This window comes from Notamacropus eugenii, chromosome 6 (assembly GCF_028372415.1).
Source record: "Notamacropus eugenii isolate mMacEug1 chromosome 6, mMacEug1.pri_v2, whole genome shotgun sequence".
Taxonomy (NCBI): domain Eukaryota; kingdom Metazoa; phylum Chordata; class Mammalia; order Diprotodontia; family Macropodidae; genus Notamacropus; species Notamacropus eugenii.
Genome location: NC_092877.1, coordinates 62501562 through 62517858, shown reverse-complemented (window position 1 = coordinate 62517858; position 16297 = coordinate 62501562). Strand labels below are relative to the sequence as shown.

The 16297-nt window shown below is 38.3% G+C and overlaps 1 protein-coding gene across 3 annotated transcripts in view; it reads left to right on the top strand.

Annotated features, from left to right (window-relative positions):
• Positions 1-16297, top strand: part of SLC2A9 (solute carrier family 2 member 9) — a 327171-nt gene that overhangs the window by 56503 nt on the left and 254371 nt on the right. For all 3 annotated transcript variants that reach the window (XM_072620227.1, XM_072620226.1, XM_072620225.1), the window contains one exon: positions 619-717. In XM_072620227.1, coding sequence (XP_072476328.1) covers positions 619-717 — 99 coding nt within the window. The remainder of the gene's footprint in view (positions 1-618; positions 718-16297) is intronic.

Sequence of the window (16297 nt, the reverse complement as noted above, 5' to 3'; positions counted from 1 at the left end):
TTGGGCTGAGCTTTGAAGGAAGCTAGGGAGTCCAATGTATGGAGGGGTGAGGGCACATTCCAGGCTCAGAGCATGTAGAGATCTTAGAACACAATACAAAGAACTTTGGAGTTGGAAGGGTTAAATTAGCACCTAGAATCTTGTAAGTAGAAGGGCTTTGTAGTTCATTTACTTTAGAGGTTCTTAACATTTTTTTGTGTGTGTATCCTGTGCCCCTTTGACATCAGGTGAAGTCTATGGATCCTTCTCAGAATAATGGTTTTAAGGGTATAAGATAAAGTACAGAGGGTTACAAAGAAACCAATGATATTGAAATACAGTTATCAAAATATTTTTTTAAAAAGTCCAGATACCATTTTAAGAATCCAATGGGATTCTTAATCAATCCCCCTCATTTTGAGAGGAGAAGAAAGGCCTATTTGAACTATAAAGTGGAAATTAACCAAAGCGATCTAAGGTAATACCACAGAAAAGAATGAATTTTCTTTCAGACTTGTTTTCACAGTGATAAGGTAAGTCATCCTAGCTAGATCACATGATGTGTAAGTAAATATCTGTAAGGGCTCTGTTAAAATTCATATTTGGATGATGCCTAATTACCTTTTCTTATTTCCCTAGAACTGGTCATGTTCTCTCATCATGGCGTCTCTCGTTGGGGCCTTTGGCTCTTCCTTTCTCTATGGTTACAATCTTTCTGTGGTCAACGCTCCTTCCCAGGTCAGTACTGAAAGATGATTAGATAATCTGCCCAGCAGAGGGCCACCTTGTATTATCCACAATTTCAGCTGCAAAGCAGGGCCATTTTGTTCCACGTAAACACTGTACCATTATCCTCTAACTACCTTTTGGACAGCTCTGGTTTTAGACTATTGAAAGAGTCAATGCTGATGTCTGCTGGAGAAGAACATTGCACCCAAGCCAAACTGAGTAGTCCATTTTACTTTATTTTTAAATTAAAAAAATGCATTGTTGCTATTGATTTTATGCCTTAGCTGTTTTTTTACCTCCTCCATCCTGATCCTTTCCTTCCTGACTACTTAGTCAGTCAAGAATCATTTATTAATCACTTTCTATGTGCCAGTCACTGTATAGGTGCTGGGATACCAAGTCAAAAAGAATTCTTGTTTTTAAGGAGTTCATTATCCAGCTAGGGGAGAACAAGTTTCATATAGGCATGTACTAAGTATATATCAAAATAATCCAAGTTCATTTTGAGGAGGAAGACACTTGCAGTTAAGGAGGTCAGGAAAGACTTCCTAAAGAAGGTGACATTTGAGCTGACCCTTGAAGGAAACAAGGGATTCTGAAATTCAGAGGCGTAGAAGGAATATATTTCAGGCATGAGAGACAGACAGTGCGAAGGATGGAGATGGGATATGGAATATGAGATATGAGAAAGAATAAGAGCAGTTTAGCTAGAATAGGGTGCCTAAGCAGAGGAGTAATATGTTATAAGGTTGGAAAGGTCGGTTGGGGAAAGATTGAAAAGTTTGAAATGTCCATAAGCAGAATTTAGAAGTATTATGTCAGTTAACAAACATTTGTTAAATACTTAATATGTGCTAAACACTGAGACCACAGAGCTTTTTTTGAACAGGGAAGTAGTTTGAAGTAGACTTATCTAATTAGATCATAATTTAACCTCTACAATTTAAACTTATTCCTTTCTCTCATTCCCTGCTGTATTTTAATGGAAGCCATTTACAAAGGCATAACAATATATGGTTCTTTAAAAGAATAAAAATAAAATACATTAATGTTCCTACTGTGGGTATCTTCCTCTCAGTGCACACAGTTCTCTTCATGCTAATCTCCCTTTGGCAAACAAACCTAGAACCCAAAGATCAGTTTATTTTTCTAGCTACTCTCACAGTTGGATATCCACCCTGGTTTTTTCCTATTCATGGCCAAACCACCTAGCCAGCAGAGATGACTCTAGAACTTAGGACTTTTGGTCTCTCTCTTTTTTTTTTTTTCAAGTATAAATACTTCGTGCTTTGATATCTCCTTGGTTTTTGTTATCCTTCTGGTCTCTTTTACTCAATGATGTTTTTCTTTTTCAAGATACCTTGGGTCTGGTTCTTCTAGCAATCTGAATTGAGTATCGATTCCCTTGTTTGAGCCCCTGCTCTTGTGTAATTGTGTTTATGTCCACTTTCACTCTGGCAGAGGATTTCTCTGCATGGAATAATAGGTTTTCTCTCATTCCTTTCTAGGCGCCAATGCTCTCAGTCTTTCTTTCACATTATTTTCAGTCTTGTTCTGTTTACTCCTTTTCTGCTTACTTCATTCTGCATCAGTTCGTGCAAGTTGTCCCATGTTTCTCTGAATTCTACAAATTCCTTATTTCTCATAATGTAGTATTATTGAGGACTCCCCAGTGAGCTTTTGTTGGTATGGATTCTGTTTATTGATATTTATCAAAATCAAAATGAAAACATCTTAGTATTATTTTGAAAATGGTTTTTGATCTAGTGAACCCTTAAAAAGGTTTTAGGGATTCCCAAAGAATGCCTGGACCGTACCTTGAAAACTATTGATGTAATGAATAGGACATTGAACTTGGAGTTAAGGAAGACCTGGATTCAGATTCTATCTCAGATACTTACTATCTGTCACTGAACAAGACAGTTAATCTTTTTGTGCTACACTTTTCTCATCCATAAAATGAGGAAATTGGGCTTTTTGGCTCTGAAAGTCCTTTCCAGCTCTAAATCCTAGGATTCTGACTTCAAATCTGGTATTCTATCCATATCCTTCTGCTTTGGATTATTGTATATATCATATGTATATGGTGTTTGCATAGCTCATTCTATAACCTTACAATACAGAGTCAGGTGGAAAATAAAAAAAATTCCATTCCAGTATCATCTAACTCAGCCATGGAACGCTATCTGATGGCATCAAGGACTAATCTTTTACAAACCATCTTCAGTTGGCCACCGAGTGAAATTAACTAGGAAAGCTTTTGTGCCAGTCTGATGTCATTCAATAGCCTGCTCTGTGTGAACAACGTTAACTCAGCTGTGTAGAAGCCTGATCTTCTTTCCTCCCTAAGACAATCAACTAAAATTTTACCTCAGAGACTGGCAGAGATATAGGGAAAAAAGCAGCAATCACAAGCAAAAAAATGTTAAACCCAATCATCATGAAAGATGAGAATTATTTTCTGCAAAATGTTTTATGGATGGTTTTGTTATTTTTTTTAATATCACTGTCAGTTCCCAGGACCACGATTCCCATCCCAGCTGCAAAACCCTCCCTTATTAAAAAAGGGTACAAAACAAACCAACTTATCAACTGCAGTAACCATGTCTATATTCTTGCCTCTTTCTGTTGAATACAAAAACACCTATTATTATTATAAGGAAGGAAATATTTCATTAACAGTGCTCTGGAATTGATTGATCAGTATAGAACTCTAATATTTATGTTTTTTTCTGTTACTTCATCATGGTCATTGTGTATTATTGTTCTCTTGGTTCTCTTGGTATCCTCTGCTTCAGTTTATGTAGGTCTTCCCAAGGTCCTATGAAGTCTTCACTTTTGTTGTGTCTTAGGATCGGGTGATCATTTTGGCTGGTGACACTCTTCTTCAAAATAAGTAAAATTATGCCTTCCCATAAACTTCCCATGGCAGATCTTCTCTATCAGCTGGAAGCCTTCCTCTGAGTCTTCACATTCCATGGTTACTAAGGAAAGCATGAGGGTTGCATTCTATCTTTTATCCCTTGTTCACCTGTATAACTGATCTGTTTGTCTTATTTTCTGATAATATATTTCCTTGAAATTTTTTTCATATAAATTGAATTATTTTTAATTTTCAACATTCAATTCCACAAAATTATGAATTTCACAGTTTCTCCCGGTCTTCTCCCTGCCCCCTTCCCAGAACAGTGTGTATTCTGATTGCCCTTTCTATCAATCTACCCTCCCTTTTATCACCCTTTCCTCCCATTTCCTTCCCTTCTATTTTCCTGTGGGATAAGATAGATTTCTATGCTCCATTGCTTATATATCATATGTCTTAGCTGCATGTAAAAACAACCCCTAATATTCATTTTTAAAACTTAGAATTCCACATTTTCTCCCTTCCCCCCTCCCCATCCACCCTCATTGAGAAGGCAAGCAATGTGATAAAGGTTATGCATGTGTTGTGAAAGACCATATTTCCCACTATCCTATCCCACTCTCTATTTGATTCTCTCCTTTGACCTGTCCCTTTTCCAAACTGTTTGCTTCCAATTACTCCTTCCCCCAATCTGCAGTCCCTTCTATTGTCCCCCGCTCTTATCCCCTTTCCCCCTGCTTTCCTGAAGGGTAAGAAAAACCCCGATACCGAATTGAATGTGTATGTTATTCTCTCCTGAAGCCAAATCCAGTGAAAAGAAGGCTAACTTATTCCCTCTTACCTTCCCGTTCTTCCCCTCCATTGTACAAGCTTTTTCTTACCATCTTTTCTCTCCAGTTAATTTTTGAACTTCCTTTTCCATTTCTTCAATTTTCTTTTTCAGGGTGATGTTCTCATCAGTGAATTCTTTTTTTTATAGTTTTAAAATCATTGGCCAGTTTTTCTTTTATATCCTTCTTCAGACGTTCCAGGTAATCTAGTTGTGCTTGCGAGAAATTCATAGTCCCATCTGAGGTTTCAGATGGAAGTACAGTCTCAGCCCTAACCTCTTTGGTGTTTGTGTTTTGGTCCTTATCCCCATAGAAAGATTCTATGGTTTTTTCACTTTTCGTCTGCTTTTTCCGATTCATGGTGTTGGCTGAGTGTTGTAGCTTTTGGTTCTTTCAGTCAGAAGGTACAGATCTTTAAGTTGAGCTGATGTGTGTCTGGGCTAAAAGCAGGCTTTTGTTTTTTGTTTCCCCGATCAACCCTGGGGTTATCTTGTTAGGTGTGTGGGAGGTGTGGTCTGGTCTCAGGCTATCTCCTCAGCTGACTTGAGGCAAAGGCACGGTCAGGGGATGGTAATCCCAGCTTCCCTATTGTCTTCCCTTTTCCCCTGGAGGGCTGGGGCACGCCTAGAAGCTAACGCATGTTCCCGCCCCTCCTGGGGCTCGTCTCCTGGCTCTGAGGCTTGCCTGGGTCTCAGTGCGAATTTTCTCTGCCCTGGGTCGTCTGTCCCTCCAGATCGCCTCCACCACAGTAGGAAGAATCCCCCTTTGCCACTTTTCCAGCCTCTGGTGTTATGAGACCACCCGCCCCCTTCTGCTCTTCCCGCTGATCCAGGATTAATCTGGGGAAGAATTTTATGGTTCCCTCACGGTCATCAGCGGGGAGGAGAGAGCACTTACTGATCACTCTGCCATCCCAGTTCCTGGAAGTTCAAGTAGTGACCCACCGAAGTCCGTCTTCAGGCTGAATATTTCAAGGGCTGCTGCGGTGATGTCTGGCACTCAGCGGCTCTCACCGGCTCGGCCTGGCTTATCTCCTGCTCCGCTGGTCTCGCCCGCCACTCTCGGGCTCCTCTGGTCCCCTCCGCCCTGCCGCGCCTACCGCGCTGCGCTGTGCGCCGGGGTCTTACTCCCGCGGAACAGATCCCTCCCGTGGACCCTCCGGTCCAGCCTGGGCTCTGAATCCGTCAAAGTCCGTCACCCACTGGATTTTACACCTCCAAAGTCTGGTCAGACTCTCCCCCCAGAGATATCCAGAGGAGTTTTTCCAGGAGCTTAGGTGAGTCGTTGCTTTCACTCTGCCATCTTGTCTCCGCCCCCTTCTTACCATCTTTTAAGAGTTGATTTACTATATTCTACCTCTTCCTTTCTCTTTCTCCTAGTATGTTCCTCTCAACCCTTAACTTTCTTCTTTAAATATCATCTTTTCATATTCAGCTCACCCTGTGCCCCCCCCTCTGTCTCTCTCTGTCTCTCTGTCTCTCTCTTTCTCTCTCACTACACACACACACACACACACACACACACACACACACACACATCTCTCTATATAGATATACACACACATACATACATGCACCTATATATACATATATATATATATATATATATATATATATATATATATATATATATATGCATATTCCTTCCAACTATCCTAAAAATGAGAAAGGTCTCATGAGTTAAAAATATCATCTTTCCATGTAGGAATGTAAACAATTCAGCTTTAATAAGTCCCTTATGGTTTCTCTTTCCTGTTTACCTTTTCATACTTCTCTTGATTCTTGTATTTGAAAGTCAAATTTTCTAGTCAGCTCTGGTCTTTTCAACAAGAATGCTTGGAAGTCCTTTACTTCATTAATGACCATTTTTTCCCTTGAAGTATTATACTCAGTTTTGCTGGGTAGGTGATTCTTGGTTTTAATCCTATCTCATTTGACCTCTGGAATATCATATTCTAAGTTCTCTGATCCCTTAGCATAGAAGCTGCTAAGTCCTGTGTTATCCTGATTGTGTTTCCACAGTATTTGAATTGGCTGATTGTAATATTTTTTCCTTGACCTGGGAACTCTGTAATTTGTCTACAAGGCAGTTTTCCTTGATAATTTCTCGAAAGATGATGTCTAGGCTCTTTTTTTGATCGTCCCTTTCAGGCAGTCCAATAATTTTTAAATTATCTCTCCTGGATCCATTTTCCAGATCAATTGTTTTTCCAGTGAGATACTTCACATTGTCTCTTATTATTTCATTCTTTTGGTTTTGTTTTATAATTTCTTGGTTTCTCCTAAAGTCATTAGATTCCATTTGTTCCATTTTAATTTTTAATGAATTATTTTCTTCAGTGAGCTTTTGGACCTCTTTTTCCATTTGACCCATTCTGCTTTTTAAGGAATTTTTCTCCTTATTGACTTTTTGGACCTCTTTTGCCATTTTGGTTGTGTGTGTTCATCCTTTGTTGCCTAAGAAGACCATGCCATCAGAGAAATGATGACATGACTTGCATTTGACTTTGTTTTGAGTGAGTGAGGGCTGTGCAGGTCACCAGCCTCCCTTCTCCTCCAGAGCCTTCTGAATCCAGGGATCAGATATTCCTCAGGATGACTGGAGATGATCCAGGATGAGGCAGTTGGGGTTAAGTGACTTGCCCAAGGTCACACAGCTAGTGAGCTATTTTAGTTAGCCAATTTTTAAAGTGTTATTTTCTTCAGCATTTTTTGGGTGTTTCCTTTAGCAAGCTGCTGACTCATTTTTCATGATTTTCTTACATCACTCTCATTTTTCTTCCCAATTTTTCCTGTACTTCTCTTACTTGATTTTCAGAATCCTTTTTGAGCTCTTCCATGGCCTGAGACCATTGCATATTTTTCTTAGAGGCTTTGGATATAAGAGCTTTGGCTTTATTGTCTTCTTCTGGCTGTATGTCTTAATAGTCCTTGTCACTAATGATGTAAGAAAATACCTCTTCACCAAGAAAGTAAGAATCTGTAGTCTGTTTCTTTTTCCCCATTTGCTCATTTTTCCAGCCAATTACTTGACTTTTGAGTTTTGCTAAGTGGAGGGTTCCATAAGTAACCTCTGCTTCAGCAGTGGCTGCAGCCACCCTGGGGCTGGCACCTGATCAGGCAGGGACCAGGCCATGCTCCCCTCTCAGCCAGGTGAGAGACCCTTCCCACTGACCTTTGAAGCTGTTTTTAGCATTTGTAGGTTGAGAAATCTGGAACCCACAGCAGCCACCAGTGATTCAGGCCCCTAAGGCCTGCTCTCTCTCACTCTTTGCCAGTGTGGTCCACGCTGAACTACACTTCGCTCCCAGCTACCCTTCCCATCAACCTTGTCTTGGGCTGAAAATTTGCTTCAGTCTGTCATTTTGTGGTTTCTGCTGCTCTAGAATTTGTTTAGAATCATTTTTTACAGGTTTTTTGAGGAGTTGGAGGGGAGAACTGTAGCAGGTTCCTGCTTCTACTCAGCTATTGTGGCTCTGCTCCTCTCCTTGAAATCTTTTAAGCTGCTTGTTGTGACTATGACATCACTGATATTATGTTTTATCCTGTTTACACCCTATCTCTCCATTGCCCTTTTGGGTTATCTGAAGATTTAATTCTTTTACAATCTATGATTTGAGTCTACAAGTTCAAATGCTACCTTCTCTTCAGGCATGAGGGAAATAGCCCACCATCTTGAGCCTGAAGCTGAAAGTTGTGTCTGGAGCTACAGCAGAGTTAGTATCAGCATCAACAACAGAGTTCAGAGTTCAAATGAAGAGATACATGATCTTGATCAGGTCATGAGCCTTCAATATTGATACAAGCAATAGGAGTAAAGGTTAGATAAAGAGTACTCAGTGAGCTACAATCTATGCTTTTCTTTAATTTTATTTACTCCTTTCCTTCTTCTAAATTCACCATGGTTGGACAATGCTAGCTATCACCAACACATTCTCAATATCAAAGGCTAACTTTCAGTAATCATAGCCATAGAGATTCTAATAAGTGGTAAATACTTCACCATCTCCCACTTTTCCTTACTGAGCTCCAGTTTTCTCCTCTGCAAAACTGGGATAATTGTCACTACATCACCCACCTTAAAGGATTCTTGTCAGAGTTAAATGAGAAAATCGATGTCAAGTGCTATATAAATAAACTATTTTCATCTAATTGCCTTCTGTAAATGAAATTGTATCAAAGGATACTCTATTAGTACTTGCAAAAGGTGGACTATGATGACTCTCAATAAATAGAGAGGCTTTTCTCTTAAGGCATCTTGCTTCTAGCCCCCAGGGAAATGTACAAAGAACGACTTAGGTTTTACCCATGCTCTAGGACTATCTTTTCCTTGTGTGCCAACCTCATTTGTTTTCATGGAGCAGTAATTGTGAAAGGTCTCATTTCTAACTGTCACATCCCTGCTCTTACTAAAGTGCCCTTATCATATAGTAGTTATAAAACTCTCATTAGTTCTTTCAGAGGTTGATGACCATGTCTGAGAAAAGTTGCCCAGAGAAGTGAGCTCAGGTACCTTATTTTATCCTTAGAGTGAAAGGTTGCATTCTGTCATCAATGATCCATTTCCCTAAAGAATCTAGGTACATTTGTTTTTCTAATGTGAGTACACTGAATTCTTTCTATGTGGCCGTCCTTGGGGTTGAGGTAAATAAAATGCTGCCTTATGAATGAGACTAGATCTATTTTGTGGGTATGTATAAAATGTATATAATATATTATATACCTCTGTGTGTATGTGTGCGTACATTAAGGATCTGTGATTTCTTCAGTGCAGCAGTGAGAGATGGTTGCCCAACTACACCTTAGTAGATGAGAGTTTTCTGATGCTCAGCCAGACTAAGTGGCTTACCCATTAGTCACGGGGCTAATTGTGTGTGTGTGTGTGTGTGTGTGTGTGTGTGTGTGTATTCATATATATGGTTGCTGACATTTGTATACTATTTACTAGCTTACAAAACATTTTACAGGCTCAAATGTATCCTCAATAAATGTACAGATATTATAAGCATTATTATTAATTACAGCTTATATTAATAGAGTACTTTAATGTTTGGAAAGTGCTTTCTTATAGATTATCTTACTTGATTCCCTGTGAGATAGATGCTACGAATATCCACATTTTACAGATGAGAAAGTCAAGACCAAGAGAAGTCAGATGCTTAACCAGGTTCTCATAGCTAGGAGGTGACTAAGATAGAATTTAGACTCAGGTCTTTTTCATTTGAAGACTAGAACTCTAGCATGGTACCACCTTTAAAGATAACTAAATTGAGCTTCAAAGAGGTAGATGACTTATCTGAGGTCACACAAGCAGTGGGTGACAGAGGCAGGATTAGCATCCAAGTTTTCTAATACCAAATCCAAATTTTCAATAGATTGCTTCAAATGCCACAAATGCATGAAATGTTATATATGTGTATTGTAAATTAAATATTTTGGAAGTTTCTTATTAGCTTATATAAAATTCGAGCTGAGTCTTGAAGGTAGGATATGGAGAGTTACAGAAGAGTACAATAGTATAGTAATATAGTACCATATGAGACACCTCAGGGAAGATGTAATTTATTTCATTTCAGGAAAGTAACATTTACTCAGTCAACTAACACTTATTAAAGCATGTTCTACATGCCAGGCATTGTGTTCTGGGGATACAAAAGCAAAAATAGTTCCTGATCCAAGGATCTTGGAGTCTAAAGTTTACAACTGGATTAAATCCAATGTATATATCTTTTATTAACTATGAATATCATGATGAAAATGACACTTAGGATAATTATTAAGAGCAAAAGAACCTCATCATTGGGCATAAGGGAGAGGCATTTTAAATTCCACCAACTGAAACTGTAAATATTTTATAGTATCTTGATTTATTCAAGTTGGACACATTGGAGAATGGCAATAAAAATAATTTTTAAAATTATGGATATAGTTAATCACACATATATACATAATCTATCCACATAACTCTAAATAAGTAACCTGTTATCTTCCTCATTTCATTTACCATAGAATCTAAGCCAGATCTTTCTGAGATGGAATTGTATGTAATTCTAACATTTATATATCTTTTTGGTCTCTCAGATTCAGTCAAAGGGCAACTAGAGGGCCCCATGTGGCCTCGAGGATGCAGGTTCCCCTCCCCTGTTAATCACTTCAGGCTTTCAGACAATGGTTGTATATTCCTAATAATTTTTGACACTGCCTCTCTAAATAGGAACAATTGGCAGTGATTTGAAAGGCTTCTGCCAGTCTCCATAATCATGGTGCAACATGGGGATAATAAAATATATCTATCTACATAATGATATCTCTTTGTTTCCTGAGGTACATTGCATGATTAGGAGGTTTCTGGGAGGTTGTTAACAGCTTATCTTCTCTGTTCAGAATGGGTTTTAACGATCTCTTCCCTCCCCCCAAATACACACACAAACATACCTTTCATTTTCAATAGACAGATATAAGCATTTCAATCAATGCTTGATTGTCAAGAGGGCCAAGATGATTGCTTGTTACAGGGAACTCTCCCATCAGAGAAACCCATGCACACATCTGAGCTCAGTGGAGCTTAGAGTTTGACCCCGACGAGATCTTACAGGTCATTTAGTCAGTCCAATCTTACATTATTTTCATCACCCATCTCATAGGATTGTTGCAAGAAAAGAGACTTGCATCTCAAGCGACTGTAGAAATGAAAAGAGTTACTACTGTTGGGAATTTACAAGTGAGGAAACTAAAGTTCAAAAAGTTTAAACTCAAAATCCTACAGTTAGTAAGTGACAGAGCCAGGAGGAAACTCCAATGTTTTGAAACTGAGCTCAATTCACCTTTCACTACCCAAGAGGTGTCTCATCTGTAAAACTGGTAGTGCCTTTATAGATTTTTTTTCTTTTTAAACTTATTTCCATAACTTTTATATCATATTTATTCCTAAATATTCCCTCTCCCTTACCTAGAAGACCATATTTTCTAAGACAGATGAAAAAGAAAAGGGAAAAAGAGTTCAGAAAATTTAACCAATCAAGGCTAATCTTATGTGGAATATTCCATAGCCATAGTCCTTCACCTCTTGAAAGAAGTGTGTACCTGTAGGGGAGGATGGTAGAAGGATGCCACTCTTTTCTCTCCTTTAATGCTGAGCTTGGCCAGTGTAATTACACAGGGTTTGGTTATGTTGTTTTTGGTGGTTGTATCCTTTCTGTTTACACTCTTGTGGTTGTTGAATATGCTATTTTCCTGTTTTTCATTGCTTTGCCTTGCATTAGTTCATACACGTTATCCAATATGTCTCTGAATTTTTCTTGTTCATCTTTCTTATTGCATAATAATATCCCCTTACATCCATGTACCACCACTTATTTAGTCATTCCCCTGCTTTCTTTGCTACTACACAAAGTGCTGTTATGAATGTTTGGGTATATGTGAAACCTTTCCTTCTGTCTTCTACCTCCTTGGAGTGCCTAGCAGTGGGATCTCTGGGTCAAAGAGCATGGCTATTTTAGTTATTTACTGTGATTTTAAATTGCTTTCCAGAAAAGCTGGACCACTTCACAGCTCTAGCTGTGCTATGACAGTGTGCCTGTCTATTTATAGCCCCATCCAACATTACCATCTTTTAATCTCTTTGGCAGTTTTTTTGAGGGGTGGGTTAGGGCAATATGAAATGAAATCTCAAGAGGCGTTTTGTGTTCCTCTTTGTGATCTGGAGCAGTTGTACGTATTGTCAATCCTGATCAACAGTTTCCAATTCTTTTGAGATCTGCTTTGTTTATAGACTTCTACTACTCTTCCATTGGCTTGATAGCATTCATTTGATCCTCACCACTGCCCTGTAAAGTTAAGAGTTAAAGTTTCATTTCCCATTTTAACAGATCAGAAAATTAAGACTTAGAGAGAATTATATAGCTAGTGGCAGAAGTGGGATGGGAATGCAATTTAATTAATTCAAATTTTGAAATATTTATTCAATTCCCTTTATTTGTAGGTCACTGTACTAAAAGTAGAAAAAGGAAAAACTTAACTATTTCCTTCCTTCAAAGAACTTATATTTTATGTGGAGGATACAATACATAGATAAATAGGCAAAGGAATTGGTGGTAGACTAGAGCTCACAGGTGAGATTATGGTTGGATATGTGTGTATGCATATGTTTTTGTCTGTGTATAAACACATACACACACATATATATATATATATATATATATATATATATATATATATGTGTGTGCACATATACCTATAGCACACTGCAGATATAGTGCATATATAATATGTACTTTTACATGTACCTGTATAAACATATGCACATGCACATATATATGTATTCATGTGTGTTGCATCAGAAATATATATAAACAGGTAGGTAGATGATAGATATGTGTAGAGATAATAATTGCTCACATTGGTATTAATAGGAACTTAACAGAAATTAGAGAGTCAAGATAAGGGCCTGAAGCTTTGGGGGATGCTAACTTTTGGAAGATGGGATAATGATCCCACAAAATGGATTAAGAAAGAATGGTCAGCTAAGTTATGAAGAGAAGCAAGATGGAGTAGCGACACTGAAGCCAAGAGGAGTATCTATTCAAGAAAAAGGGGATGGAAGACAGTGGCATTAACTGGAGAAGTCAAAGAAGATTAGGACAGAAAAGGGTCATTGAATTTCCCACTGAAGAGGTCACTGGTACACTTGGAGAGGCCAGTTTCATTAGAGTAATAGAGTTGGAAGTTATATTGCAATAGGCTAAAAAGTGAAGGGAGGAAAGGAAATTGGAGAAAATATTTACAAATGTAGATAATTTCTTTTAGGGGTTTGTGAAAATGAGACTAGATAAGATAATAACTAATAATAGATAATAATAATAAGATAATAACTAGATAAAATGATAACTTGAGGAAATGCCAAGGAGAAGGTTGTTTGTAGATAGCTGGTGAATAAAGGGAGAGACTGAAGATGAAAGAAAAAAGAGAGACTGATGGAGGAAGAAATTTCCCAGAGGTTCTTAGAATGCATAGCATCAAGGGCACAAGTAGATGGCTTGATCTTGACTAAAAAAAAATGAATTATGTCTTCATCAGATTGGATCAAAGTAAATGAGGATGGAGAATAGTGATGGGGGGTTGAAGAACACAGTAGGAGTAAGACAGAGTTCATGATGTGTTGAGTCAGTTTTCTGAGAAGTAGGAGTTGAGGTCCTTGGAACTAGAGGAGATAAAGTTAGGAGTGGATGCTGTGAGGATCATGCTATCGGGTTAATCAGGCTTGAATAAATGGATTTTCTTGTAGCATGCTTTTTTAAAAGATAAATTTTGTTGATATCTTTTTCTCTATAATATTCATTTCCAGATACATTCCTTCCTTCCAATACTGTTCACACATGCATAATTGAATTCTTTCTTGTAATAAAGTCAGCAGATACAGTGATAGCATCTGACAGTGTAGATAAAACTTGGCTTCTGTTTCCTCCGCTATCCCTTGGAAGGAAAAGGAAGTATATTTCATTATCTATTTGCTGGGACCAAGACTGACCATGACATTTACTCAGAATTTGGATTCCTTTTAGTATTCTTTTCATATACATTATTGAAGCCATTGTGTACAGGGTTGTCTGGATTCCGCTTATAACATTGCATCAATTATTACAAATCTTTTGTGGTACAGTGGAAAGATCAATGGCTCTAAGTTAGAGGAGCTTGGTTCAATTCCCACCTATCTGAACTTCCTGCATGACTTTGGACAAGTTGCTTAATTTCCTTGGAGCCTTTGTTTCTTCATCTGTAAAATTAGAAGGTTGGATTAGTTGTCTCTGAGGTCCCTCCCTCTTCTAGACCTATGATTTTGTGATGCCCAGCCTCTAAATTCTTTATATTCATAATTTCTCACTACATAATAATATTCCATTTCACTATATTTATATACCACAAATTCTTCAGTCAATTGAAGGTTATTTCCTTGTTTCCGTGGTTTTGCTACCACAAAAGTACTACTCTGGATATTTTGGTGTGTATGGAACATTTCTCTTTGTCTCTACTGCCCTTTAACCTATCTTTAACTACAATTCCCTGTAGTGAGATCACTGAGTCCAAAAGGCATGAACTAAGCTGTATTTTTCTTATTAAAATCTGACTTCTCTTCCCCCACCCCAGAATTGTTGGACCAATTCACATCTCCATCAACAATGATTTTATGTCTCTTTTTACTATGGTGTCTCTAATAGTGAATGTCTTTTATAATCTTTGATCATTTGATAGTCATTTGATAGTCTTTGTTGTTTTTACGTACTTGTCTCACTAGTGAATTGGAACCTTTTTGGGGTGGATAAGTCCAAGTTGTTAATTTGAAATTCTTCTTTTGGAACCCTTTTTATCCTTTGCCTGCTTATAAACATTGATGACAGTTCCCTATGTAATTTGGATATCAGTTTATTATTAAGGATACTTGATGCAAAAATCTCCTCTTTACTTCTTTTAGCAGCACTGATTTTTATTAGTCCAAAAATGAAACAATACCTGATCTCAAGAAGCTTATGTATTATCAGAAGAAATTGCATATACATAAACAAATATATTGAAAATAAATACAGGATAAATTTTTTTGAGAGAAAGATCCTAGAACCTTGAAGGAACTAGGAAAGGCCTCAGATAGGAGGTGTTGCTTGGGCAGTTTTGAAGGAAACAAGGAATTTGTGGAGTGGAGGTGAAGTGGGCATACATTCCAGCCAAGGGTAAAGTTAGCCCAAAAGTATAAAGATAGAACATGGAGTATCATGTAGGAGAGAAAGCAGATGGTTGTGGAAATCAAGAGTTAGGGTGAGCCTAGATGTGAGTGGTAATGGTATAAGAAAAGAAGGGATCTGAGGATGGGAAGATAGTTGATAACTGAATTAGAGAACCACAGAGTCAGGACTGTGATGGGAGGAAAATGAGTCCAGAGCAGGGATCATAGGGTCAGAGATATAAAGCTATAAGGGAACTCAGAGGTCATCTAGCCCAGCTGTCTTAATTACAGATGAGAAAACTATAGCCTAGGGAGGTCACACAGTTATTATTAGAGATAGGATTTGAACCCAGGGCCTTATTCCAGAGACATTGTTCTACTTATGGTAACAAATCAGGGCATAGTAGATGTCATGGTAAGGATGAAGAGTGGAGGGACAAAGCAGAATAGGAAGGAATAGGGGGTTATGATTAAAAGGAAGAATTTTACTGTTCTGGTTCATGGAGTTAGCTCTGCTATTAACAGAGCATAATAACAAATGCTCTGGTTGATTGATTGATGATGATATCCGAAGTATGATCATCCAGGTGAGGGGCTTTGGTGGAATGATGCAATGAGTAATGCTTGAAGAAGCTGGTGGCTGGCCAGGATGGTCGATGTTGCATTGACTTGTATATTGACATCCTAAGGATTTGGGGTAGAGGAATAGATTGTGAATGTGGTGTTGACTGACTCCTTGTGAAAGAAAAGAAAATGACCTGGACATGGGTAAATTAGGTCAAAGAACGATAGCTGGATAAAGTGAACCTCTAAGAAATGAAGTTTCTGCATCAAGGTGACAAAGGGACAGTCTGGGAATAGGAATAATAGGATCAAGGATACAAGGATTCTTCCTCCTTTTCCTGGTCTAGTGTGTTATGGGATATGAGACAAGGAACATTTAGTCCTAAAGGAGGATGGTGAGGGACAGCCAAGTTAGTCTTAGTACCGGAAAATGGAAAGAAATGGAGGTGAAGGGATTTAGGAGTAAGAGTGGCAGAAAGCACAGTGAAAGGGGAGAACAGAATAGGGTGTCTGCAAGGGAAGCATACGCTTAGGTAGACTGAGGAGAAGAAGCAAGGATTTCAGGGAGAAGGGGAGAAGGATCCAGAAGAATCAGTCAATCAGCCCCTGTCCTCTAGGA